The 27,717-nt window shown below is 35.0% G+C and overlaps 2 protein-coding genes across 2 annotated transcripts in view; both read right to left on the bottom strand.

The window, feature by feature from the left end:
- LOC105622231 (basement membrane-specific heparan sulfate proteoglycan core protein-like) overlaps nucleotides 1-728 on the bottom strand; it is a 4,638-nt gene extending 3,910 nt beyond the window's left edge. Inside the window, exon 1 of the mRNA XM_012203654.1 lies at nucleotides 348-728. Within this exon, the coding sequence (XP_012059044.1) occupies nucleotides 348-728 (381 nt within the window). The remainder of the gene's footprint in view (nucleotides 1-347) is intronic.
- A 1,200-nt stretch (nucleotides 729-1,928) lies between these two features.
- LOC105622232 (basement membrane-specific heparan sulfate proteoglycan core protein) overlaps nucleotides 1,929-27,717 on the bottom strand; it is a 187,690-nt gene continuing 161,901 nt past the window's right edge. Inside the window, exons 20-56 of the mRNA XM_012203655.1 lie at nucleotides 26,571-26,678; nucleotides 25,650-25,796; nucleotides 23,166-23,276; nucleotides 22,796-22,930; nucleotides 22,285-22,560; nucleotides 21,617-21,679; nucleotides 21,328-21,342; nucleotides 20,274-20,501; nucleotides 19,503-19,640; nucleotides 19,156-19,404; nucleotides 17,593-18,466; nucleotides 17,370-17,494; nucleotides 17,115-17,292; nucleotides 16,831-17,041; nucleotides 16,349-16,489; nucleotides 15,719-16,012; nucleotides 15,443-15,645; nucleotides 14,913-15,138; nucleotides 14,211-14,581; nucleotides 13,764-14,046; nucleotides 13,057-13,492; nucleotides 11,676-11,815; nucleotides 11,431-11,611; nucleotides 10,909-11,181; nucleotides 9,952-10,506; nucleotides 9,238-9,658; nucleotides 8,728-8,956; nucleotides 8,371-8,662; nucleotides 7,964-8,224; nucleotides 7,120-7,386; nucleotides 5,593-5,751; nucleotides 4,659-4,928; nucleotides 4,268-4,419; nucleotides 3,742-4,049; nucleotides 2,993-3,459; nucleotides 2,568-2,736; nucleotides 1,929-2,043 (exon numbers count right to left, since the gene is read on the bottom strand). Coding sequence (XP_012059045.1) covers nucleotides 1,929-2,043; nucleotides 2,568-2,736; nucleotides 2,993-3,459; nucleotides 3,742-4,049; nucleotides 4,268-4,419; nucleotides 4,659-4,928; nucleotides 5,593-5,751; nucleotides 7,120-7,386; nucleotides 7,964-8,224; nucleotides 8,371-8,662; nucleotides 8,728-8,956; nucleotides 9,238-9,658; nucleotides 9,952-10,506; nucleotides 10,909-11,181; nucleotides 11,431-11,611; nucleotides 11,676-11,815; nucleotides 13,057-13,492; nucleotides 13,764-14,046; nucleotides 14,211-14,581; nucleotides 14,913-15,138; nucleotides 15,443-15,645; nucleotides 15,719-16,012; nucleotides 16,349-16,489; nucleotides 16,831-17,041; nucleotides 17,115-17,292; nucleotides 17,370-17,494; nucleotides 17,593-18,466; nucleotides 19,156-19,404; nucleotides 19,503-19,640; nucleotides 20,274-20,501; nucleotides 21,328-21,342; nucleotides 21,617-21,679; nucleotides 22,285-22,560; nucleotides 22,796-22,930; nucleotides 23,166-23,276; nucleotides 25,650-25,796; nucleotides 26,571-26,678 — 9,071 coding nt within the window. The remainder of the gene's footprint in view (nucleotides 2,044-2,567; nucleotides 2,737-2,992; nucleotides 3,460-3,741; nucleotides 4,050-4,267; nucleotides 4,420-4,658; nucleotides 4,929-5,592; nucleotides 5,752-7,119; nucleotides 7,387-7,963; nucleotides 8,225-8,370; nucleotides 8,663-8,727; nucleotides 8,957-9,237; nucleotides 9,659-9,951; nucleotides 10,507-10,908; nucleotides 11,182-11,430; nucleotides 11,612-11,675; nucleotides 11,816-13,056; nucleotides 13,493-13,763; nucleotides 14,047-14,210; nucleotides 14,582-14,912; nucleotides 15,139-15,442; nucleotides 15,646-15,718; nucleotides 16,013-16,348; nucleotides 16,490-16,830; nucleotides 17,042-17,114; nucleotides 17,293-17,369; nucleotides 17,495-17,592; nucleotides 18,467-19,155; nucleotides 19,405-19,502; nucleotides 19,641-20,273; nucleotides 20,502-21,327; nucleotides 21,343-21,616; nucleotides 21,680-22,284; nucleotides 22,561-22,795; nucleotides 22,931-23,165; nucleotides 23,277-25,649; nucleotides 25,797-26,570; nucleotides 26,679-27,717) is intronic.

The following is a 27,717-nucleotide window of genomic DNA, read 5'->3' on the forward strand; positions in this document are numbered from 1 at the left end:
CTTTTAACTTTAAAAACTAATNTAGAGAACAATCTTCTAGTAGTAGTATTATTAAATTATTATATATATATATATATATAATAAATATATATATATATATATATATATATATATATATATAAACGCAATATAAATTCTAAAGTATTCTAGGATCTTCATTATATAATTTCCATAAAAAGAACAGATAAAATCTGAAGATTAAGACATTTTTCAGAAAACTTTATAAATTAAAAACAAAAAATATTATGAGATATTATGATTTTTAAAAAATAAAGTTATTAAATAATAATACTAGACACTAATTACGGAGTTTGATATCTAATTAAATAATCAATAATTTTGCTTACTTCGCTTATGCATCCACGGAAACTACGATCAACACCGGCGTTTCGATTGATCATGATTCTTCTGTGATCAACTCCTCCAATATAAAGAGGTGTATTTAGATTCATAGTTCTCGCAGCTCCGAGTGACTTGCCCTCCACAAATGGTTCACCATTCACCGACAATTTCGCATCCTTGAAATCTCGATTCACTGTCACATGCGCCCATACACCAAGTTGAACGGGATGAGGTGATTTTATTGTCACTATTCCAGAACCGATATCAAAGCGAAACTCGACATGCCTATCCTTTATCACGAGTGCTGCAAAATCTCCGAGGCCTTCGTCATTTTGAGAACAATACATCAAGATTCCGTCTCCAGAGTCCGCCGGATTAAAACTCATGGCTACCTTAAGCCTAGAATTAGGTATAGAACAGGTAAGGAAAATACATCATTTTATATTTTCAAAGAATCTTAAGCAATATATGTCGTATATTAGTCTTTCATTTAATTTGTTTATTATAAAACTCAATTTCCACACATTTTTAGTTTTTATGCGTAAAATATTTATATGAATAATCCAATTATTCTTTGCTTTATATTTTTTACAAAAAAAAAAAGCTAATTGAAATTAAATTTTTAATGGCAATCAAATCTGTTACGACTTGCACACAAAAGCACACGTGCAAAAGGATTGAAAAGAACATAGACAGGAAAGGATTTATACATATATGTACACATAAACATTTATAGAAGCTCATTTAGATAAACTGTAAAAACAAATACATGAATAATGTTTTTGTCTTAAAACTTACCTCTTTGTTTTATATTTTTTTAGACATGCAAGGTGATGAAATCGAATAAAATGTTAACTTAAATTAATGTATGTAACTTATTACATTGACTTTTGTTTATTTGCTTTAAAAATATTTATTCGTATAGCATGAATCTGCTGAGTATATAAACGATCTTTCATACGTGAAACATCTCTTTTTTTTAATTATATATATATATATATGTATATATATATATATAGATTCTTAGATATATAAGTACAAACATTTTACATATGCTGATACACGTATGTGATTGTTACGACTTTGATATTTTCTAAGCTTGAGTGGGGACTAACTGTTAAATGCGACTGATTTGGCAGTGACTTCACGTATTACTTTTAATAATTAATAATGACTAAAGTGACGCGTTAAATGTATTAATTAAGAAGCTGTACAAAACGTATTAATTACTAATTCGTAAATATATATATATATATATTGACTGTTGTTCTAACGTTACAGCACCATGTCCATTACAAGGAACTACGCACTATGCAGGCTCGTTGCAAACTACCTATTAAGAATTCATTGCTTATTCTTTTTACTTTTATCATAACCATCGCCACTACGCGTAAAGAAAAATAGGCAGTGAAAAATTGGCACAAAAATAAATCGAGCTGACTAATCTTTTCGGATACAGGCATAAACATATCTTAAAAATTTTAGATAGATCATTATGTATGGTAATTTTTATTAGACGGAGGGAAAAGTTTATTGTTGTGATAAGTAATGATTCTCTGAGTGCGTAAAATTGGTGCTAGGTCTAGCTAATGTTTTGTGTGGTGCAAATTATTGTGGTGATGTGGCCTTGATCGTGGTTTCCTAATTTGTGCGTTGCGTAATCGTGATCGACTGTGTGTAGTGGTCGAACTCTCTCTTTCCCTGAAAAGAATTTTAGTAATTAGGATGCTTGAGGATGTTCATATGCACTGACAATGAAATTAGTACCTATATTCCAATTATAGTTAAATCTGTTAATTCGTCAAAGGCGTAAAGATATTTTTTTTATAATATATGTTTATATTTATAATATTCTTATATCTAGATAAAAATTTTTTCGTGTTTCAAAAATTTCAGAAGAATACAAAATTTATTAAATAAAATTTATTTCTAACTATACAATTGTTACTGTACAATTATTAATCATTAATTATATTCGAAACTGTTCATATCTTATAATATTTTAAAGAATAATTTTCCAGAGTGTGTCTTATTATAATTTTTTTATTTCATTCATTTTTCGCAGGTGAACTATATACAAATAATCACTTAAAAAACTCAAAATGAAATAAATATGAGACACAATCACCGTGGCAATATGTTCCATCATGTGCGCTTCTAACATCGACTAAGTGCAATTAAGAAATAATTCGTGCACGTGCGTTCGATCGAGCAAAGGTACTTACCGTCTAAGAGCTTTTGGAGTCTCATGAGCGATGAAAGCTCTGTCGTCATGGAAAGCTGGATCGTAGACGTTTACCGAATGCTCGCATCTTGGTCCCGTCTTCCCGATTGGACAGTAACAATGGAAACCGCCGACTTCTTCGTCGATGCACTCACCTTCTCCGCAGGCACCTAATATCATCATTCAATGTGTTTAATATTATAAATCTTATTGTTTAAAAACTTTAACTTTTAGCAATAAAATATTAAAATTTTTTAAAAATAATATTTAATACACATATGTATTATGCATGCGATTTTTAAGATTAATAATTATAACTATTACAAAATAATTATTAAATAGATCGTAATTAGTATTGATAGACATCATTGTAGTCATAGTAAACTGGATAAAAAGTATAAATTAAAATGTGATAAATTATCATACCTGGATAGCAAGATTGTCCGATGTTGTCGCAATGTTTGCCGCTGAAACTGGCTCGGCACAGACATGTGTAGCCGTTTTTCGTGGCTGCTTCCTGACACACACCACCATTGTTGCAGGGATTCTCGGCGCAGGTTTCGCAAGTCGTAATGCCCACGCTGTCAGTCTGATCGCCAATCAGATCGACCTGTTTCTCTCCGAGGACTAGTCGGCTGATGCATCCGACGAAACCAGTGTTCGCTTCGGCTTGCATGTTGATTCTGCTGTAGCTGGGCACTCCACCGATGTAAAGGGGTTCTTTAAGATCGAGACCTTGGCGTCTGCCTAAAGCGACCATCTTGTACGGGCCTTCGCCGTCCACTAGCATCGTTCCTTCCTTTCGATTGCGTTGGATCTTAATGGTGTGCCACTCGCTCAAGGTGACAGGCTTATCCGCGCGAATAACAGCTGGTCCAGAACCGAGATTGAATCTGTTAAGAAATTCGTTATGTTAATAACGCGCATTTAGGAAATTATCGACTTTTTATTACAATTTCTATACTGAATTTAATGTCGATTATTTTTAAATTAAAAATAATTAAAAATTATTTTTAATCATATAATTAAGTTTATATAATTAAATCAAAATTTTATTTAAATAAAGTTTCAGATAAAAGTCAATTGACATACTTGTTGGAACTCTACAAGTAAAATAAAAGGTGCTACTCGTGACGCGATTTGTTACATATTTATTAAAATTTTATTTTATTTACTTGAATTGTGGATATCCATTATTTAGAGATAAAACGATAAAATCGCCGTCACCATGACCAGATTCGTCGTTGTATAACAGAATGCCATCATAACTTTCCGGTTTGAAAGAAATTTCGATATTAAACTTGAGATAGGAGTCAGGTAAAGGAGGGAAAGCGATGTAGCTTTCGGGTGCCTGACTAAAATTAGGCACAACTCCTGTTACAACTAGCACCGTAGGTACTTCGACTCGCGATTCTTCATTATTTCCGGAGCAAATGTACGTTCCAGCGTCTTCAGCCTTTACATTAGTTAATTTTAATTTGTTCTGCAAAATGAAAAATATATATCAAATTATCGCGAATGACATAAAACATTTTACTAAAATAATATAACATTTACAAAAATTCAATTTAATACTGAAATTATTTATTTTTAATACTCAAAAAAAGTAATCACTATTTTCCAGTATTAAATTTCTATAAGGAAATTATCATTAAATTCCTGATTAGATAGAAATAGGTATATGATACGCATTTTATGTACCTCGTAAGTTTGACTGTCACGTGGCAAAAGTCCACCGAGTTTGTTCCATTGAAATTGTATTGGCGGATCGAGATCTAATCGGCAATCCATTTCCAGACTTGATCCGTACGGCGCCAATTTGGTTTCAATTGCTGGTTCATCGAGGATTCCGCCTGGAAAATCATAAAATCCTTCGTCCACAATAATTTTCATAATAAAAAAAATTAATTATTCGGCTTTATACTTACATAAAACGTATTTTAGTAGCAGTTTGAGTGGGCATTAGCAAAAAGTAGATATTTGTGCATTAAAAGAGATATACGTAGAAGAATATACGTGTAATAATCTTTCATGTAAATAGTTCATTATCTATGTTTGTCACATAAATATTAATTGTTTGTCTATTAATTACCGTGGACAATCAAATTGAAGTCCTTCGCGAGTATGCCTTCGGATGTGTCAACTGTGCATCTGTAGGGTCCGCTATCACTAACGACTACATTAGTTAGCCTCAAAACGTTGCCATACTCCTGTGCGTTTGTTGGTAGGCTCACATGATTCGGTCTCGTCCAGCGATAACGTGGATTACGTGTTCCAGTGTATGTGCAATGTATATCAACGGTGTCACCGATGTTTATTGGATCTTGAGACACTTCGATGCTTACTGAAGGCACTGCAGCAGCTAGAATCGAATTATGCATGTTGGCTATATCTGTTAAGATCGCAGAATTAGGAAATGTATATCCTGTTTTGCACATCGTAACATTAAGATACTACTTATCGATTTCTAAAATGAACTTCGAGATGCATTTGCAGCGTTTTATTTGATGTATCTATATCTAAATTCCTTATATCATGTTTGAAATTCATCAGGAAAAATTACGTAAATAAAAAAATTATTTCTTGTTGAGGAAATAATTAATATTAGCATTCAAAGATTGTAGAAGAATATTACATAGAGATTTATTCAGAATAAAAGTTTTAACAAAAAAAAATAAGTGTCGAACTAAAATCTGAAGTATATGTATGTTGATTTACACATATCGTATTTGCTGCTGACAAGGATGGGATACGGGTGCACTTCTTCCGTACTAGATTCTCCTACATTTTATAAAAAGATAATTGGCGGGAAACTCATAACATTTTAGAATCTTTTCACTTATTTGTACACATTACCGAGCTTGGTATCTTCGGTCAAACAGTCTTCATCATAATTTAATTTAATTTAATTTAATTTAATCCGTATCCTTTCCTCATGGGTTCGTACAGTAAGCAAGAAAGGACAGTTCACTACGAGTAGGAGAACTACGGGACATCACACGACACACATATTTCTCAAAACAAACCGCGTCGTCTCTGAAGATATTGGCGATAGCGCGCGTTGCGGCAGAAGCGTTCGTCAGTACCGTCGTTGCACTGAACATAGCCGTCGCAAAAGTATTCCATCGGAATGCATTGTAGGCTTCTGCATTGATACTCCCAGTGCCTGCACTGCGATCGGTACACTGGCATGCAATCCGCAAGCAAATTAACTACTAAATCACAACGCGAGCTTTGTAAAAAACCTAAACTTGTGGAAACGTTCATGGAACCACGTTTGTAATATACATATATGATCTCATTATAGAGCAAACCATACAAAAATTCAAGAGACATCTAAACATTTAAGGCATTTTTTAAGGAGTCATATTACTCTCACAGGGTCTAAAATTCGAAATTTTTTTAAAGTCAACTATTACGTAGATTAATTTTTATTTTAGGGATACACAATCTATCCAAATTTGCCCAGAATTAGGGAAAATTGAGGCAAAGCAGGATAGCGGGGTAAATCGGTACTATTATTTTTCTTGTCTACTTGTTGCAATATCTCAATAGTAATTAACTGAATTACGTTTTGTGTTCCGAAAAATGTTACAGATTATTTTTTCCGAGTTGTTGGTATGATAATGTATAACATGATATTGCGTAGTGTTAGTTTTCAATATTCATTTTGTATTTTCGAAGGTATAATTAATAAGTGTCTTAAATTTAGTATTTTCTACTTTAAACTTCCAAAATCAATTAAAGATAGTTTAAACTCTTTTTTTTATTTTAGGTCATCCTTGTCTCTGGAAACCTACTACCTGTTCGATCATGCCGCGGCGGAGGGAATTGTTCCAGTCTAAATTTTTTAATAAATATTTAAAAAATATTTAATATTTAACAAATTTGTAATTTATATATTATATAATGTATCCTTACATTTTTAAAAAATTTATCTACGCAATAGTTGATTATAGAAAATTTTGAATTTCAGATTGTTTATGTTCCCTTTAATGCTTTCGCATGATGTCTTTTGCTGTTTGTATTGTCTGAGAATAATCTGCTGCGCGCTTGTTAGTGATATGAATGATGCGGATTAGTATAAATTTATAAAATAATAGACTTATTTTCAAATTGTTATTGTTTAAATATGTATTATATATAAATTTTAATCATTTAAAGTTTTTGATAAATAATTCCGTGCTGCTTCTTTTTTTTTATTAAGGTAAATGTGAAATTGGCATTTTATATCCGTCGCGTCCTGAATGAGAAATTGAAATCTTCAGATGAATCAGAAATCCAAAATGTTCTATTGATGAAAAATCGCTGAGAAATAGCAAAGTATTTTGTAAAAAAAGCATTTTGGGATTTAATCCTTTCGGGATATTAAAAGTCAGAGTAACATTATAGTATCCCGAAAGAATTAAAGGCAAAAAATTAGGATTTATCAACAGGCGATACATCATTTAGCGTGTGTATTGCGATCTTCAATAGATGCATTCGAATGAAAACAAAAATCTGTGAAATGATGCTGAAACGACAAGATTTAGTGAAAACAAAGCTGAACTTACGAGAAACGTTGAAATTAATATAATCGCTGGATACACCGCGACTCGTCTGGATCTGACAGATATATCTTCCGCTGTCTTCCGGTTTCACTTGCGTCAGCTCCAAGTAATCTTCTCCGATTCGCGCGTTGGTCGGCAACGGTAACCCTTCTCGACTCCAATGAATCGTCGCACGTTCGCGCACCTCACAACGTAAGCGTACAGAATTACCGGCATGAGTTACTACGTCTCTTTGTTCAGCGCGGATCCTTGCATTGTCGTAAGGATGTTCTGCAAATCGTAAATATTAATTTATAATTTGCTGCACTGAGCAATCCTCAAATATTTAATAAACACATTTTAGGCTTGATGAATATTTAATATATTATTTTGTTTTACCAAATATTAAAAAATCATTATGTTTAAAAATATTACGTTTTTATTAATTAATATTTTTTTTATGTACGAATACGACAATTAATGTTTTTTATATACGAATATTCTCAATAATCACCAATTATTAGTAACATAATTATTAGTTATATAATTTTCTACAATAATATTTTTTTATATTATATTTAATTGTAATAATACATATTATAATACATATTGTAATACATATTATATTATATTATAGTTATATTGAGTGAAGAATTATAACTAATAGTTATATTACTGTTGATTGTTTGCTGAATTTCACATAAAAAAAAATATATTTTTTTAAGATATATTATATAATTGTGTTATATATTTTTAGATTTTTCTTTTAACATTAAATAATTTTTTTTGCGTAAATGTAATTATTTAAGAGAAAATAAAAAAAATTTATACATTGTAAATTTAAAAATCTAACTGATTATTAACTAACCATTAACTAAAACTTCTGCTACCGCTTCTGCTGTTCCTGCTGCGTTCGTTGCTTTGCACACATATTTGCCAGCGTCGGAATATGTAATGCCATGGAATTGTAAGATTCCACCGCTGTCCGATACAGAATATGGTAATGGACGTCCTATGGCTTTCCACTCGATGTGCAAAGGTTCATCTCCCGTAGCGGTACAAATTATAGATGGATTTTCTCCAGGTCCTACTGTTTGACGCGTTGGATTTAATTCAATTCTTGGTGGAGCTAAAATCGAAGAAAAAAATTAATTAATCTTTATACAGTTTTTCTTAAAGAAACTGTTAAAAAAAATTCGATTTCAAATTTATTTATTCCATATAGTTTGAATCTTGCAGTTTGTTTGATGCGTCTTATACTCGTCTCATACTTACATATAATTTCAAGATGAGATTTTGCTCGGAAGAGCACTGTGCCGGCAGGATCCAAGCCCAAACAGATGTACTCTCCAGCAGCGTTTCTATTAACAGTTGGGATACTTAACACTCCATTGTGCACTGTGCTACCTTCTGGGAGGGAACGATGATCACTTCTCTTCCAATCCAGGTAGATGTGATCTCCATCTGGTCCGAAGACCTGACAACGCATCTCCACTTTGCCACCGTCTGGGATTCTCAAGTAATCTTTGGGAATCAATACTCCTCCCTCTGTTTGATTCGGGTCTCTCTGTAAATCATTTTTTGTTAAAAACGTGTCATTGTGTATTGAGGCGACAAAATTATAATACTTGCAGAATCAGGTTGTGGTCGCTGTCGATCATCGTCGCATGGAATATCGCCTCTATCGCCAGTGCAAGGCACATAATCGTCATCATCTTCGATGCGGATTTGGACACGCTCTTCGGATATTCCTACGGCGTTCGTAGCTGTGCAAGTGTAGGATCCTTCATCGTCAGATGAAACAGAGAATATCTCGTAAACGGCACTTAAAGGAGTAGCTGCTGTTCTGCTATATGTGTCCCTATAAATCATAATAATGTCACAAAATTATTATGTGATTTAATAATTAGTATTGATATAATCAAGTTAAATCGTAATTTAAGTTTAATTTTTAAATGCTTAATATCATAATATAATTTATATATAGTGTAATAAAATTTTCTTTTGTTGCCTAGACACTACAAAATCGTATTTCAATAATGTAAAAATTTACGCTTTAAAATTAATAGTTAAGATAATTAAAAATTAATTCCTACAATTGTTATTAGTTCATAAGACTGTACAATAATGAAGTGAACTTACTGTATCGTTATTCCGTTCACATATTTGCTCCAAGCCACATTGGGTTGCGGATGACCGTTCGCGCTGCACATCAAACGAACTCGACTTCCGCGTTTTACCTGTAAGATACCGTGCTGCGGTGTGACAGTGATCACAGGCATAGATTGCACCTCGATATGCGCGATGACTGACGTCGAACCGACTTCGTTTGACGCGGAACAGACGTAGGCACCGCCGTCATTCGCTGTGATGTTCGACAGTCTGAGGAGTCCACTAGGAAGTTGCTCAATGTTGGAGGCGAATGGTCGATTGTCTACGCGAGACCATCGCAACTCGGGCGCTGGAAAACCGGCCTTTGCGCGACACTGAAGATCGGCGGAACCGCCAAGGATGACCGTTTGTATATCTTGTGGATACAGCTCTAAAACTGGAGCTTCACGAGCTACAATAAAAAGATGACAATTTGATTTTGCAGAATTAATAAAAAATTGGAACAAAAATGAGTTTTTTATATCGATTTATATGAAAAATCAGTAATTTGCCAATTGCAATATTTAAAAATGTGCATTTTTTTTCTGATTTATATCACATGATTTTTTAAATATAATTTGGAGAATAAAAATTTATTTAATCCAAATATTTTTAAACGCTTTGCTTAGTCATTTGAATATAACTTACATATATAGCAGACTTAAAGGAGAATTTTGTTTTTTTTTTTAGATACTATGAGCTTACGTTCAACTTCGATGATGGCACTGGCCTCGTAATTGCCTGTGGGGCCAGTAACCCGGCAGAGGTATACTCCTCGATCGGAGACCTGGACATTAATGATCCTGAGCGTGTCCTCTATCTGTTGGACACGGGAACTCATCGTTTCCGTGTACTTGCTCCATTTCACCTGTAGACCTGGCTCTCCGCTGGTGATGCATCGTACTTCAGCCACAGTGCCCTGTTTCACCTCCTGTCGAAACGGCCTGACCGTGACCAATGGTGGTTCTCTCCGAGACATTATTGTAATCCTGGCAGTGGTACTCGTCTCCGTTCCGCGAACACTTGTCGCGGTGCACACGTATATGCCGGAATCGCTGGGGGTAGGATTGGTGATCGTCAAAATACCGTCACGTTGACTGGCGGTATAAGGCAATGGCAATCCGCCGGATCTCGTCCAAGTGACATTCACATGTTGAGATGGTGTGCAGATCAACCTGACGACATCTTCGCTGGTTCCTGACCATTCGGAAGGAGTTATAGTCGGCGGTAAGCCTTGAGGTGGTGGTTTATTAGGATTATCTACAACGTAGAATGGGAAGTCTTTATTAATAAGCACGAATTGTAGCTGTAAGTTTCAGAGTAATACTATAATTAAATCAATATTAATCCTCCATCTGCAATCTTTTTTGGTCTTTGCAGGTCTTTTTTGATACAATCGAATTTGACTCTCAAATTTCTTCAAAATAAAGTCCGGTTCTCCTCTTCTACAATAAGAGAAATTTATTTAATGATATGTAATAAAGATATTAAAAAGTAACTTAAAATTTTTCCAAATTTTTTTGAAAATCTAGAACAGTGAACAATTTGGACTGGAGAAAAAAGATTCAAACAGAGGATTAAAAAATAATTCTCATATGATCTATAATAGTTTGAGATTTAAATTTCATTGATGTTCGAAATTTCTGAATGCTTTAACCGTACCTTGAACGTATAAGATGGTTGTCTTCTCGTCTATGCCAACGTTGTTCCTAGCGACGCACTTATACTCGGCTGCATCGTTCTTCGACGCAGCTGGAAGACTCCATACGCCATTGTAGAATGTCGCCTCTGGACTCATACTTCCGTGAACTCTTATCCAATCCAGTTGAGGTGGCGGATTACCAGTGGCTTCGCAACGGAACTCAACAGGTTCACCTTCCCTCACTTGTTGATATGATGGACTTATAGCGACTCTAGGCTCTACCGGATTAGTTCCTTAAAGAAGGCACAAAATTACATAAATTCTATTTATAGATTTGACATGATTATGATTTGATTATACCTGGTATTTCCAGTAAGTGTTGTGAAAACGCTGCATCCAATAATACAATGTATAATAATTAAATAAGATTGAGATTTATTAATTAATCTATTCTTTAATTTATTTCACAAAATTTATAGTAAAATAATTTACGAGATTATATTAAGTTTGATGTATAATACAATTAAAAGTTTGCGCTATACCTCCAACAGTTAGTGTGACTTTTTTATATCCAATGTTTGTTCCGTCGCTCACTTGACAGACGTATATGCCGCTATCAGACACCTTCACATCTCTAATTACCAAAAGTCCATTCGAATCGTCCACGCTCCTATCAGGCGGTAATTGACCACCTTCTTTTTCCCATCTAATGTTCACCGATTCCTATTCATAAAAAGAGATTACAATTATGAAAGCATTTTATAAACCGAGTCAACAAAGGACTTACATGTTCTCTAGATCTGCCTGTGCAATGATATCGGACGGTTTTTCCTGTATGGACGATTTGGAATTCATTTTCTTGTATGTAAACTGTGATTTTCGGTGGAGATACTGGGATCTGCGTACTAGTTGTCTGCAGTTCTTCAACTGTAAGGGAAATAAAAAATTGATTTAAAAAATCAACAAATGCAATTTTTTCTCTATTTCTCTCATAATCGTAAAATTGCAGTAGACTTGGCAATAAAACAATATGACGAATAATAACAGAGAGATATGGAATTATTGAATTTAACAATTCTGTGATTTAACAATTCTGTGGATACATTGCAATGAATAAGCGACATTCGTCTGTAACACAAGGATGCAATCACCATTACAGTTTGATAAGACATCATTACAATGATGGTTATTTCGAAGAATGATACACTTGTATTAATTACTACGGTACACATATTTATTGTACATCGACAGGACATCCGTGACATACTGAATATAGCATATACCAGGAAAACAGTCAAGCTTTTCCGCAAATATTAATCCTGTGAAAAACTATGGAACCGTGATGAAGACTACAAATCCAAGAAAGTGCCTTCACCAAACTCGGTGACAATTTACAATAATGATTTACGATGACCTGGCGACAACGCAGATATGATTGTGAGATGATAATCCGAGCCCTTGCCATGAATCACCGATGGACGGACAAGATGCGAAAGCTCTCGCTATTTAGTCCGTCAAACCTGGCGTAATCGACGTCACAATTTTGACCAGTTCTTTGCCGCGGTCATTCACGATGTGACATTCCACGTTGCAGGGGACGTTCCCCATGTGAACGAACCAAGTGCGGACAGCTCCTTTCTCTGTCTTCATTATCGGGCCGATTTCGCCACTCCGTGCAGTTATGGGAAATCCATCGAACGACGACAATTTAAAATAGATGTAAAACATGTCTGGATAGTCATAGTTGCACGTAAATTGGATCGTGGAATACGGTTCGACTTCGCCGTTCATCGGCATTAGGCTTACCATGAGCTCACCTGACCAACGTATTGTCATTACTATTCTTATTGTTAGGAGGGAAGGATGAGTGTAAAATATTTTTTTTACTATAATGTATAAATATAAAATCTTAACGAAAAATTCTGTTCTCACGCTTCCAAAAACATATTCAAATATAACAAATCAGATAATTTGATCTATTGTAGATTATTTTTTTTTATCGTAGAATAATATATTTCTTCGTTAAAAATATAAGTTGGTCCAATTTATCATTCAATTCTTTTTCAAAGTTATGTTTTTGAGAACGAAAAAAAATTGAAAACATTAATTGTGTTAATGAAATATTTCTAATTTCTATAGCATTAAGAAGCACTATTACTTACCGACACCACTGTCTTGGCAATACTGTCCCGTGTATCCTGGCAGGCAGTGACATTTGATATGGCCAGATCTGCTGATTTCGCAGCTCTCTTCATTTTTGTTGCATGGACAGGGATTACACGCGCCCAAGTAACTGATAGTCCGATCGCTGGTGTCTCTATAATAACCGCGAGCGCAGGTTTCGCAGGAAGTGCCTGTGTAACCGGTCGGACAACGACAAGCTTCAACTTGAGTCGCACGTCGGTTTCCAATCAGATTTTCTACGGCCGTGTCCATGCTGATATCACTAATATATGTTGCGGTCATTCGCTCGCTGTGAGACGCGCGGACTAAGATAGCTTCTAGATTGGAAAGCACTATCATGAGATCCGTCCTGGAAGCGCTGCGCGGTCCTTCGGTGGTCAGTCTTCTCCATTCATGCTCTTTCAAAGGAACGGTGTAGGTCTGAAAGATGTACGTCTTTATAATTGTGAAACATTTGGATTTTAATTTAATTTATAACATTAATATAGAGTTTGGGGGTTTATACATATAATATTATAAATTAAATTATTTAAAGATAAATGATGTAGATATTCGATTAAATAATGGGTAAAGAAATTTTATTAGAACAACTTTGGTAAAAAATATTTTACCAATTTGGCAAATTGGGTTCAGGCATCAAGTTTTTCTATCTTCTAAAAAAATTATAAAATATAAGATCTATTCTACGTACCAGCGGAATTTCAGGTTGGAGTTCTACCGGATTCGTCCAGAATAATGTAATGCCATTGCCAATCAGCAAAATGTCTTGATCTTTGTAACTCTGAGCGCCAGGATATGCAGTGATATGCTGCGTCAAAGTCAAATTTCCGCCGTAACTCTTCACTTTGTTACCGGTGAAAACACTCGGAAGTGACCAAAACAATCTGCGGCTTCTGCTGTCCGGATAGCGATAGCCGATTTCATTCATTGCCACATTTAGCTCGAAGCCGTCATCAATTATGTCGCGTCTAGTCCTAAATAAAGATATTAAATCAATTCATTTCAAATTCTAATTTTATTTGCTATTATTATATGTACAAATTTTATTTATCAAAATAAAACAGGAAAAAAATAATAAAATTTTTATTCAAGCTTATATTAATTTAAAAAAAAACTTGAAAGAATGAAGCATACTTACGAGTCCGTAAGAGTGAAGCCATGATGGGAGTCATATACCCACATCGGTATTTGTTGTACGTATAATGTACTCTCATGACATTGATCAGTTACTCCGCTGCAGTAACACTCGATGCATCCATCAATGTTCTCGGCACGTAATCCGTATGTCGACGGGCGGCATCGATTACATTCTGGACCCTCGACGTTTCTCTTACACTCGCATCGACCGTCGACGCAAGAAGTGCTGCGTGAACCAGCCTCGTTGCATCTGCATGGCTCAGGTCTTTGACTTCTATACGAGCAATCGTTCGAGGTGCCTCGAGTAGCATCTCCTTCATATCCCGGTTCACACAGTTCGCAGTACTCTCCCGTAGTATGATGAGCGCAATTCTGTCGACGTAAAGTATCAATTTTTATAATCAAATCAAATGCTTCTGATTTTCTATCTACATTTTATATTTACATAGCCATATTTTTATATAATTCTAATTAACTAATTCTAATTAACTTCAGTTAAGTTTTATATTTTTATATTTTATATTTTTATACCAAATATATAAAATTGCATTTTGGAAAAATATTGTATTAAAATTAAGCAGTTACCAATATAGCTACTTTAAGTCTAAACGATTAAATTTTTTCATTAAATTTAAACTAAAAAAAACAAAAGAATTTCATTAATTAAAACGTAACGTCGCTCAATTAAAATTGTTTTTATTACCTCACAAGTGCCAGTTTCGGGATCGCATTGATTCGTGTGATTATTACAGTTGCACGGTTCGCAGATACCTAAATAGAGACCTTCAATGGCTCGGGTGTAACCAACGTCGCAATCTTCGCATGAAAGTCCTCTGTAGCCAGCGGGGCAAGTACATTCTTCAACTTCGACTGCACGAGCTTTACCTGTGTTATATTTTTCGGCGGTGTCCAAAGACACGAAGGAGAGCCTGAAGCATACATAATGCTCTTGTTCAATTATGGTAATTAACAAATTTTTTAAAGCATTCTTGTTTTTAATTTTATTTCAATTGAATATCGAATAAATCCGCAATTTTTATTTTAAAATGTCGGAAATTTATATATTATCTATTTTACAAACATTTTTAAAGAGTTCTTCGAAATGTTTCTTTCGGATAATTCTTCTAAAAAGCTTAAATTGTCTTTTTTAAATAATCATTTTTTCTTTATTGTTAGTTATCACTTAATTGCAAATATATAAAATTGAAAATCAAGAATGCATAAAGTACTTACGCAGCTTCGTCTGTATGCGTCGTGTAAGTAGCTTTGATTCTGATGGCTCGTACATCTGCCAAAGCCATTAAAAGGTGTTCCCTATCCGCTTGAGTTCCATCATTACGTTGCCAATATTGCTCGAGCAATGGTACAGTGAATGATTGCTGAGAGTTAGGCTCGGGAGACTCGCGGGAATAGTAAAGCAAGTTGATGTCATTAGCCTGTATGCATTTTAAATCAACCTGTTATATCTTCATCAAGTACGCTGATTAAGGCTCACGAATGTGCACTCACGCTAATGAGTTCGACGTCCGCAGCGTTGTTCCTTGAACTTTGACCGCCTGGAGAGGGCACGTATCTAACAGTGTATTTGAGATTACCACCGTAAGATGTTATTTGATCTCCTAAGAAAATGCTGGGCAATTGCCAATAGTAGACGTCGTTGTTACCACGATTGGGAAACTCGCTATAAACTATTTCTCGATTAATGGTGTTTAGATGAATTCCTTCTACAATGTCTGGTGTGTCTGTGCTCTTGGATTCGATCAAAGAGAAACCTCGAATCGAGTTGGTAAATGATACACGAATCTGCAAAGTGCAAATGATAGATTTAAGTTTTTATTTTAATCGAGATAACTTATATTTCTATAGAAGTTGTACAAAATAGTACACAACATTTTGTTTTGTGTATTATATATAAAATATAAAATCTCGCTTATATACACAATTTCTTATGTTGGAAAGATTAAATCACGCGAAACGTCAAAATAATGTTAAAAAAATTTTGATTGAAAAGTGATTTTTTTTTAGTAATTTTTTGAAGCCATTTTAACGTAATTTTTTGATATCATGATTTGTGTTTTTTCTATTTAAGATCTATATGACAAAGATGGAAATACACTATATATTATATCTTCATCATACCTCATTCCTGTACCAGTTAGAGGAGACGCATCTGTTGGTGATGCCCATGCAGAAGCAAGCTATGCATCCAAATTGGTTTGTCGAGGCCAGATTAAAGGTATTCGCCTTACATTGATTGCAAGTGAGACCCGTTGCATATTGCTAAAAAAAAGAAATATTAGAGAATAGACGATTCTCGACCGAGTACTCATTTTTATTCTAAACCTTGATTTATATACATTTTTATATATAGAAAGACTATAAAATATACTTACATTTTTAAAGTTAAACGTAATCCACAGAAGATGGATGCAAGAACAATAATAAAATCGTTATGCGAGATGTCCAAGAAATTGCGCAATTTATCTCGCATAAATTTTTTGATAAAACAATTTATTTAATCTTTTTTTGAAGATTATAGTCGGAAAAAAATGTGTGATTTCTGAGACACCTTGTGCAAAATTACGCATAATTGTAGCGGCATTATCATGTGTATGTTATACCTTGCAATGACATTTTCCGGTATGTGGATCGGCGTTAGGACTAAGACTGCCATTCGGATCACATTGTTGAAGGGGAACGCACATATCTCCAGGAATAAGAGGATTTCCTTGGTAACCAGTGGCACACTGCTCGCATCTGCGTCCAACGTAGCCAGGAGGACAATCACACGTGGGTTGTCCGTCAAAGCCAAGATGACACGTGCGAGCGAATCTATTTATAATATGATAAATTACCAAAGTATTTTGAATTGAAATATCACTAATGGCAAATTTAATTGTCTTACTGATTCGATGGGTTGGTAAGCGGGCAAGGACAAATCTGGCAAGGGATATTCCTTGAAGGATCGCCATAGTATCCCGGAGGACACGGTGGTTCATCCCTGTAACATTGGCCAAGCCATGGTCCGCTTTCGCGTCTCAGATAACCAGGTGCGCAATGCTCGCAAGATAGACCAGTGTATCCTTGAAGATAATTCAGATAATAATATAAATAGAACTTTGTACGTAAATACTTGATTGATCATTGAAGAAATATGTACCTGTTGGACATTGACATTCCTCGACGAAGGACGCGGATCCTAGGCCAGTATTTCGCGTATCAGCGGTGTCCATAATGATATTAGTGAGACGAATGTCTAGTTGCGGAGAGTCATCATATTTCACTCTGCAACATATTGAACGTATTAAAAAAAATTATTCTAATATCTTTTGATAAAATTATTCTAATATCTTTTATCAAAATTCATTGGACTCAATGCCTACTTTATTAGAATGTTGTCAACGTTTGCCAACGCCATCATGATTTCCTCCCTGGAAGCTAGGACTTCGCTTCTTCCTTGTTGCTTGTACCAATCGCCATAGAAGAACCTGACTGATTTCTCGTTCTCGTAATCCGGTATTGGTTCCTCACTTTTATGCACCAAGATATAATTGTTACCACTTAAGATGACGGAAGGGGCGTAGTTCGGTGTGCCGTTACCGCTATGGCGAATTGAGTATTTTAGGTAGCCGCCGTAGGACTTCAATTGACTGCCATGATAGTTCTCCGGTAGCGCGAAGTAGGGAATATTGTAGACATTCAAATCATTACTGAAAGACTCCAACAGCTGAACGCCATCCCGGGCAAGCGGACGGATCTGGGATATCTGACTGCTAATGTCACCGTGGATTCTAATTGTCGGAATGGTCTCAACCGACACAATCTTATAGCGGTCGAACGGCGGCGGAATCTGATAAGTGAAGAGATCGGCGCTGCGGCATTCGGTGGCGACGCCGAAGCAGAAGCATGAAATACACTCTTCAGCAGTCTTCGCTTCGGAATTGAATTTGCCTTTAGGGCAGATATTGCCGTTTTCCTTCACGACAACGATGGCATCTGGCACGGCGAAGACGAAGCCTCCAACGTTCAACGCCTCACACGAGTATGCGCCTTGGTCTTCTGTCTGTATATCTGGACATGTTAGTGTACCCGTTCCGTTGGTAGACACAGTTGTGCATTTCGCGGGGATATGACCCCAATTGAGACGCCAGTTGATTTCCGGTATCGGAACACCGATTGCTGTACAAGTGAGAACCAACATGTCGCCCGGCATAAGAACGACCATCGGCGGTGGAGGTTTCACGATATAAACGGGAGCTGAAAGGGAAAAAAAATCATATATAGACTTAATTTAATATTCAGTAAATAAACTGTCCGCAGAATGACAGCAAATTTGATTAGAAAAATGCAGCAGATTCGATACCATCTTGTGTTTTATTGGCACAACATAATTTGATAGCAAATTGGCAGCAGAAATCGAATCTATCAAATGCAGATTTTGTTTGCTTTCTGCTGTCAATTTTATGGCATTTTAATCGTCAGCATCTAATAAAACAAATTCTGCATCTTGTTTCTCTCTCAAATTTGTAACTTCCTGCTAATAACATTTGTCAGATAATTTGTAAAATCTGTTCAAGCAGACTTGGATTGCGTTTTGTTATTCGTTGCAAGAACTGAAAATTTATAGTATACACAATGTGAACTGTAAATTTTCGGTACTCGTAGTAAATAATGGAACGCAGCAGTCTTGTTGACTGGTTACAGTGGCCAACAATAGTAATATTTCACTGTATTGTTATCAGTGAGGCAGAAGATTCTTTCATAATAGAAAAGATAAAATTTAAATTTAACTTCCATATAGAAACGTCAAAATAGTAAAATATACGATAAATAATAATTTTGACTGTTTCTTGAATATTATATAACTATTATTTAACGAAGATTGTCGGACGATCTGTAACAAAATATTGATGCTTGACGCTCATGAAATTCCTATCATTACTGACAGCATCCAACTTCGTCGCTGCCGTCCAAGCAGTCGCGCTCCATGTCACAGTGGTAGCTTTTCGGGATGCACTGTTTATTGCTGTTGCAGGCAAACTCGTTGTAACGGCACGGAGATCCCGGGGGAGACGGCGCGCAGTTTTCCTCGTCGCTGTTGTCCGCGCAGTCCTTGTCGCCGTCGCAACGCCACAACTTGCTGACGCACTGCTTATTATTGCAGCGAAACTCGTTGGGCTCACATCCGTGCGGACCTGTCGAAACGGACATATGAAGCGTTCGCGTGAAATTTTCACCATAAAGTATGAATGCCGAATATATCCAGCTTTTCGCTGATGCCTATCATACTTACTGCACCGCATCTCGTCGGATCCATCGGTGCAATCGAATTTACCATCGCAAACGTACGATTTGGGAATACAGTCGCCGTTGCTGCAAGTAGCTTGATCGTACTGGCACACTTGTGGTGGTCTGGTGACCGGCTGCTCAACTGCATGTAATCAATTTGATATTACGCGATCTTCAATCATTAAAACGCAAATTTCAAATTTATTAAGGTAACTGCGCTTAATATGACTTATTGTTAATATTCAATATGGCTTACTTGCTGTTTATATATGTATAGGTAGTGATACATCTTTATAGAAATTTATTGAAAGGTATAGTGATTAATTATTCATTTTGAGTATTACTCATTTTAAGTAGTACTTTTAATACTCAAAATAACTAATTTCTATAGAATAAGATTTAACTATTATTAGAACTTATTCTAATTAATTTAAACTTATTTTAAGATTTTACTATTCATGCCTTTATAGAAGTCTAATTTAGTATTTGTTAATTTAATACTAGAAGTTGCTTATTTTTAGTATTAAAAGCACTGAATAATTCAGTACTTTTAAATCTTTACTGCACCTTAAACATTGAAAACATTATCTCTTATTTTCAATTAATGTTTAAAAATTTAAAAATTTTCAATATGGATTCAGTAAAAATCGATTTGCTTAAATAAGCCATAGTAGATAAAATTATTAATGTTTATTAATGTTTAATGTGACTATATCTTATCGCAAATAAATTCTTCGATCATAGCTGTAAATTAGAAAGACAATAATAAACGTACATTTCTCGACAGTAAGAACGACGGTCACTTGACGACCGGCGGTGGACGGTGGATAACCCAAGGCTTCGCAGATGTAGGTTCCAGCGTGCTCAAGTTGAATGTTGGGTATCTCCAGGCGACCATTGATGTCTCGGCTGCCAGGCGGCAGAGGAAGGCCGTTGCCGCGAATCCAACGTACTCTGGCACGTAGAAGACCCTCGTCACGGCATTGGAACACGACCTCGCGACCTGGTCGGAAACGGTTTTACATGATATAAATTCTATTCAAGTTTCGAGAGATTGCACCTTTACGGATCATTACGCTCGCGGTACGTCAAATGTCTCGTCAGTAAGTTATCAGTAAGTAGCGGATTTCCCCGTTTTTTAAATTGAGATGATACTGATGACATGTTAGTTCAATTCACGTGCACTTTAGTTTTTTTAAATTATGTTATTCAAAACGCTGTTTGTATATAGACAGCAAAAAATTTTATACAAGGCATTCGGCATAATAAAATTGAGATTTTTTGAAGAAAAGTTAGTGTCAAAATAGTTTTTATTATAAATGAAATGTATATGAGAATCAGGATTAGACACTGGTAGTGAAAGATTTTATATATTATAATTTTAGTCAGAATTTGTGTTCTAGTTCAAATTTTGACATTAACTATCATGCATGATTAAAATTTGCAAGCATGGCTTCAAACGATATTATTAATGAAATTTTCGATTATTGATTTAATTATATAAAAATTGCATTTTTATAAATAAATATGATTTTAATATGATTGCACAATATGTGTATATCAGCGAAACAAAACGTCATATTTAAAATAATTTAATGTTATAATTAGAAAATTTATTGGAAGTTTTAAAGATCGATTTTGTTGCTTATTTTGCCTCAAGAAAAGTTTGCAACAGAAAATCATAAAAAGCGCAATACATAAATATAATGTATAGACACTTGTATATCACAACTGAAATATGTGTTTCAAATCTTGCACATCTAATAATTCATGAAAATTATTTTAGCTCACAGCGTGATTTATAGCTTATATTTTTTGAAAAGTCTTACCTATTTTCGCCGGATCTGGCCAAGGCAAGAAAAAAATAACAAACATATTCATTAATTAATTTTCTTTTGGAATACCCTAATTCGTCGGCAACACAGTTGCTTATTATTAATGTCTATTATCTTGTATGTTAATTTTTCTAATTTAAATAATTAAGATGTTCAATTGACTACTTTAGTTAGACGATATAAATTTTACTTTAGTTAGACGACTACTAAAAATTGAAATGCAACAAATGCATATACAACATTTCATCAAATCCGTATATGATAATAAAAATAGAATACTTACTTTCTTTAATCACTTGTTCACTGGGATACGTCTTCAGTCTAAGGTCAGATGTTCCATCGGTATCTGCGCACGAATAAAAATAACAAGTTAACAATAAATAATAATAAAAGCATTAACAATCAATATTAATGATTAATAAATATATGTACAGAATAAACGTTAAATTATCAATTTTGTTAATTCGAGATTTTTATCCGGCACCTTTCTGCATTTTTTATCTATGGGAAATGCAATCTTGTATTTTAGTTCAGTTATTAATTTTTTTTTTAGGAAATATGATATAAAGTGATGTCTACTTCTACGATGTACCATTACAAAAAAATCGAGAGAGCTCATAGTACTCCTCGTATGATTTATCATAAAATAGATATTTGTTATTCTCAAATTAAAAGTGTGTACATTATCGGGTAAAGGCGGAATTGCAATTTAAATGATGGAAATACAATACAGACTCATTTGCTTGTATCCCATTCGCTGAAAAACGGGAATAATAAATACCTTTTAGTGTTACATAAAACATTACAGTATTATGTTACAGCAGATATTATGTTACGGTGTCATGGATATTTACAAGGTATTATTGATTAGCGCATGGCGTGTTATCGGCCAGTCGTGCGGTCCCTTTTCCCGAAGGCGGCTCCGGATGACTAACTACAGGGGAGACTCACAATTATCATAACTGCAATCCATCTCATCGGACATATCTCTAGGACAGTCAAGCCTTTTGTCGCATCGCCGATGCAGCGGAATGCAATGACCGTCATTGCACGTCCATTCATGCGCGCTGCACCTACTGTGATTTCTTTGCATCGCTCTATAGTGACAGCCCAACTCGTCGCTATCGTCGTATAGGCAATCAATCCGGCGATCACAACGTTGATGTTGAAGTATACAATCGCCGCTCTTGCACTTCCACTCCTCGTGCGAGCATACCGCTTCGCGATCTTTAGTTTCGTCGTTAAATATATGTCATTATGCTGCGTTTTCGCAGAATCGCTTAGATTATCTTGATTAGGCGAGAAAGTCAGGAAGTCGCGTTATCAATTATAGTCTTAGCTATTAATATAAAGATTCGAAGTAGGCTCGCGATTCTCATCTAGCTCATTTTTACTGCCAATTTAATGCGTAATTTATATGATAATTGCTACAGAATTAAATATATATATGTCATTGACTCACCGCAATTTTGTTCATCGGATCCATCTCGGCATTCTGGAATTCCGTTACAGATGGAGGATATTGGAACGCATCTTCTATCCGAAATGCACATATATTGATCCGCGGCACATTGACCTGGTGTTGGCTTTGGCGGCTCTAATAAAGTAAAAGTAAATATAAGAGAGAATTTAATTAGATTAAAAGTAAATAGGATTTAAGAAATTAAGGAATTATGTCGTTTCACAGACTGCAACTTTACATTTATTACTCCAAATTACGTATTGTATTAATCTATGTTGGCTATACATTTCTTTTTTTTATTACTTATTTTTAGTTATTTTTTAATTAGTGCGTTATGTTGCTGATTAAGTGATTACTCCTTTATACTCACCGCATTCCTCCGGCTCGTCGGAACCGTCAGAGCACTCGATGAATCCGTTGCATCTTTGATCGGCGCGGATGCAATCTCCATTGGCGCACTGGAACTGGTCTCGAGTGCATCCTAAAATAAGAGCTTGCATTGTACGTTAACGAGACAACCGTGAGTCATTGATCCGTTAAAGAACGATATAGATGAGACACAGATACATGTAAAATGTCAGCCATGGAGCCATCATATGTCCGTTACAATCTAAACAATGATCTAACGCCGAAATATAAATACGATGAAGGTAAAGATTTTATTACCTAGAAAAGACTGTTAAATGTAATCTAGAGCAGAGCTGTCTGATTATTACGCGTTCCTTTTCTCGTTCGTCTCGCCTCTTTTCACTACTTTAGACAGCTTTGGTCTAGAATCTAGATCAAATATATCGGAAATCAGTTCATATAGCACAAAATCGGTGAGTTAATTTAACGTATTTTTACAAGAGAGAATAACGTGACAATAATAAAAAGTATCATAAATGATATAAATAATTTTTCAATTATTTATGCTATATGCACTGATTGTCATCTACGAACACTTAAATATAATTCATCATTCAATATAACTTTTATAGATTCAGGAGGAAAGACATTTATAATCCCTTAATTTTTATGCATGATTTTGTCAATTTCGATCAGCGATATACTGATGCTGTTAATAAATAGATTATACATTGACTTTTTCAAGTATTTTTCCTTCCGAAATGTAATGCACAAAAATGTATAGGTAAAATTGTACTTTCCTCATGCTATGCATGCCAAATAGGATGTATGCCAAACGTTCTACCTACGAGAAAAATAAACGATCTAAATTTTACGTCAGGCAGAGATGCACTATTATTTATAAAAATGCGCCGGGTAATATATAAGACTGCGATTATAAATTTTAGAAATATAATCAAGTCTCTACTGGAACAACCTACACATCTTCTATTCAGCTGCTAACACAGATTGGCAGAAAAGAATAGATCTAAGAGAATCTGGTGTTTTCAATGATATTTTAGAATATTATCGCGGATAAAACTTTGATATTATTCAAAAGAGCGGAATAAAAATTTAAAATAATATAACTTTCCATCTAAACAATAAATTCGCAAAGAAATATATAGTAATTTGTTTAAAAAATAAACAATATTGAAAAAAATATTTATTAAAGACTGAAAATTAATTAAAATCAATTTTCCATTAATAAAGAGGGAAAAAAGGAGAGAGAATAGTACAATAATACTGAAGAATATTGTAAATGATTATTAAAAAGAATATAGGAAAAACTAATTTTCTTTTCACGTAAAATTTTTAACGTTATTTATACGATAGTAACACTAATGTAAATTCGTAAATACACGAAGAATTATTCGTATGTTGACGTACGAACAATTTCTTCTCCATAGCTACGAAATTGCTCAATGAATCGTTGGGGTGAGAATGAAAGCGCGCGAGACTTCGATGCGGGGTGCGTGTGTGTCACCAGATTTTCGAGATCTACAAATAATCTAACCGAAGCAGTACTGTTCGTCGGTAAAGTCGCGGCAATCGTAGAAATGGTCGCAGTGGTGGGTTTCGGGGATGCAAGTGCCGTCGGCGCAAACAAAATCATCCGGAGCACAACTCCTCGGCGTGCTCAGATTTGTCGGCGGCACATCAATATTTGCATCTGTGTCTGGGCTGTAAGCCTTGTTATCCGGATTCACACCGGCTATCACCCCCGGCGTCTCTGGACGCCCCTTCGAGGAGACACTATCCGAGGCGTCTACACCTAGAAGTAACTCAATCTGAGCTGCGGTTTCTCGTAGATGTGTCGGAAGATGTATTGTTGCGACGCGGTCGCAACTGATATACGCCTCGAAAATCTCGAGGAAAAGCCTTCTTCTTGTCCGATGACCGTATGCATAATCAGGACTTAAAGCGAATCCGGATGTAATAAAGTAAACCTGAGACACAAATAGGCGTTTGTGCCTTCATTCATATTCCAAGTATCTCCTCTCATCTTCCGTCGAATTCAATCTTAGAAATAAGATTTATTTAGATTAACGATTTTGAAAGACAAGATTATTGGCGGCTTAAGGAGCTTCAGTATAATAATCACTTAGTATAATAATCATTTGCTCATTGCGCAAAATACAGTAGAGGTGGGATTAAATTTTATATCCATCTACAAAAGATCTTTATTCATTCAATTCATAATAATGACGTAAGGTTATAAGTTTAAGTTTGCGTTCTCGAATCGTGCTCCCAATGTCTTTTAAGTCCTGGCTATGAATACGTTCCGAAGGCTACATCGTATCAATATGATACAATGATAAATTAACCAACGAGGGAGAATTCTGTATCCATCTTCTGAATATTTTATCAATAAGGATCATTTCCTCGAACCTAAATTAACGTAGCTCTTTATGAAAGAAGACAACACAGGAACATCGCGAGTGGCGATTCCGCAAATTTAACTTACCTCGACGGCAGAGTATCTCGTCTTCGTCGTGCGGACAATCGGCACGTCCATCGCATACTGCAGTTGGAGGTATGCAACTGCCATCGCTGCAGATGAAACTACCCTCGTGGCATTCATGACCTGAACTGCCAGTCTCTCCGCTCTCCGCTGCAAAATGGAGCGACATGCGTTTATCAAAGTTGAACTTATTGAATACAAAATTCGTTAAATAAACGAAAAAAATTTTCTTTAACTTCCTGAAGATGCTTTAACTTGATGTCAAAATTTATAATACAGTTAATGATGCAGGTCTGTAAGACATATTTAATTTATGTTAAAAGATCCTAATCTAGAAATCAAAGAACATAAATTATATAAAATATGACATAATTTTTGTATAAAAAAGACCGAATACTATTTTGATAAGAAAGTATATTAAATAGAATAATTCAAATTTGCAGATAAAACAATTGAATTGTTTAACATTTTTCTCAAAAAGATTTATAATTGAATATATGTTCAATAGGCCTACCGTTAATTCCAAAGGTTAAATTTAATGAAAAATCTTAATTAACTCTTAGTACACGATGATTTTCCAGCTTTTTATTACAATGGATCGTTCAAGTATATTAAAATTATCAAGTAATGTATTCTTAAATATACTTTAATATCTTTCGAAAATATTTATAAGCATATTTAAAAAAATTGTATATAAATGTTATAACTAATTATTTGATGTATCTAATATTTCAAAGAAAAGAAATGTGTAGGACACAAATGACCTAATTGTATGTACTAAGTTACATTTCAAGTTATAAAGTACACATATATTTTACTTCAAAATGTCCTCATAACAGAGCATAGAATGTTTTATGTAATATTTGAATATCGAGAACTTTCGGTGAAACAGCAGAAAATATATCTATCCAAAGATATCCTTACGGCAATTTCGTTCGTCACTAGCATCATGGCAGTCGATATTGTGATCGCAGAAGAAGTTCTTATTGATACAGACGCCATTGTCGCAGGGTAGTTGACCGTCGGGGCATTCTGCAAAAACCAATCAACTCCGTTGAATGGCAAATAAAGGCAGGAGAGATACAAACGATACGGCGAAGATTCTTTGTACATGTGAGCGGTACGAAGCGTCAATGTGCACGTTTGTCTAATAACAATCGTTCGCGAGCGTCTATTCTACTTTTACCAGGTCATTTAATGCGAAGAATATCCTCGTATGAGCCGGAAAAAATTGCGAACGGCTTCGATGTGTGTGCAGTGCAACTCTCACCCTTGCACGAAGAAATTAGATGCGCGAGGCTGACCAAGTGCCTTCGATAATTATCGATCGATAAAGAGTCCCGCGAGAGGTGCTTCCTCCTGCGATGGACGAAGGGCGATAAAAGTACGCCGGCCTCGTCAAATAAGTATCGTGCACATTGCCGCGTGCCGTATTATCTCAAGAAACATGGAAACGACGACGGCGCGATGCCGCGTGCACGCATCACCTCGGATGATCAAACTGACTGAGAAAGAAAATTATTTAAATGTCATAGTTTTCGGTCTATAATTTCATGCCATTTCGCTAAACCGTATCATAATCTGAGAAATTTATAATAATAACCCCGCGTATAAATGTCGCTTTATTTTATATTAAACCGGTTTTACTTGAATGTTTTCACGTGTGGTGTTTTTTATATATTAATAAACTGGCTAAACTTAGTTTCTCAAATGTTGGAGAGGACCATCGTGTAAAACATGACATTTGCAAAAGTTCGTGTTACGTCAGTCGCGAGCTTTTACGCGCTGTACGCAACAGTAGAACGCGGTTTGTGCACGCGTCAGCGCGCGGTGTGGAAAATTACGGAGACGTAAATAACCGGAGGTAAAAGGGTATCAGAGAAACGTATATATACAAATACAATTTGTATACACTGATATATATATATATATATATATATATATATATATATATATATATATATATATATATATATAAGTAGTAGTACGTACGTACGTAACGTAACGTAACTAAGTACGTACGTACGTACCGTACGTACGTAGTAAGTAAAGTAAGTAAGGTAAGTAAGTA

This window comes from Atta cephalotes (assembly GCF_000143395.1).
Source record: "Atta cephalotes unplaced genomic scaffold scaffold00041, whole genome shotgun sequence".
NCBI classification, from domain to species: Eukaryota; Metazoa; Arthropoda; class Insecta; order Hymenoptera; family Formicidae; genus Atta; species Atta cephalotes.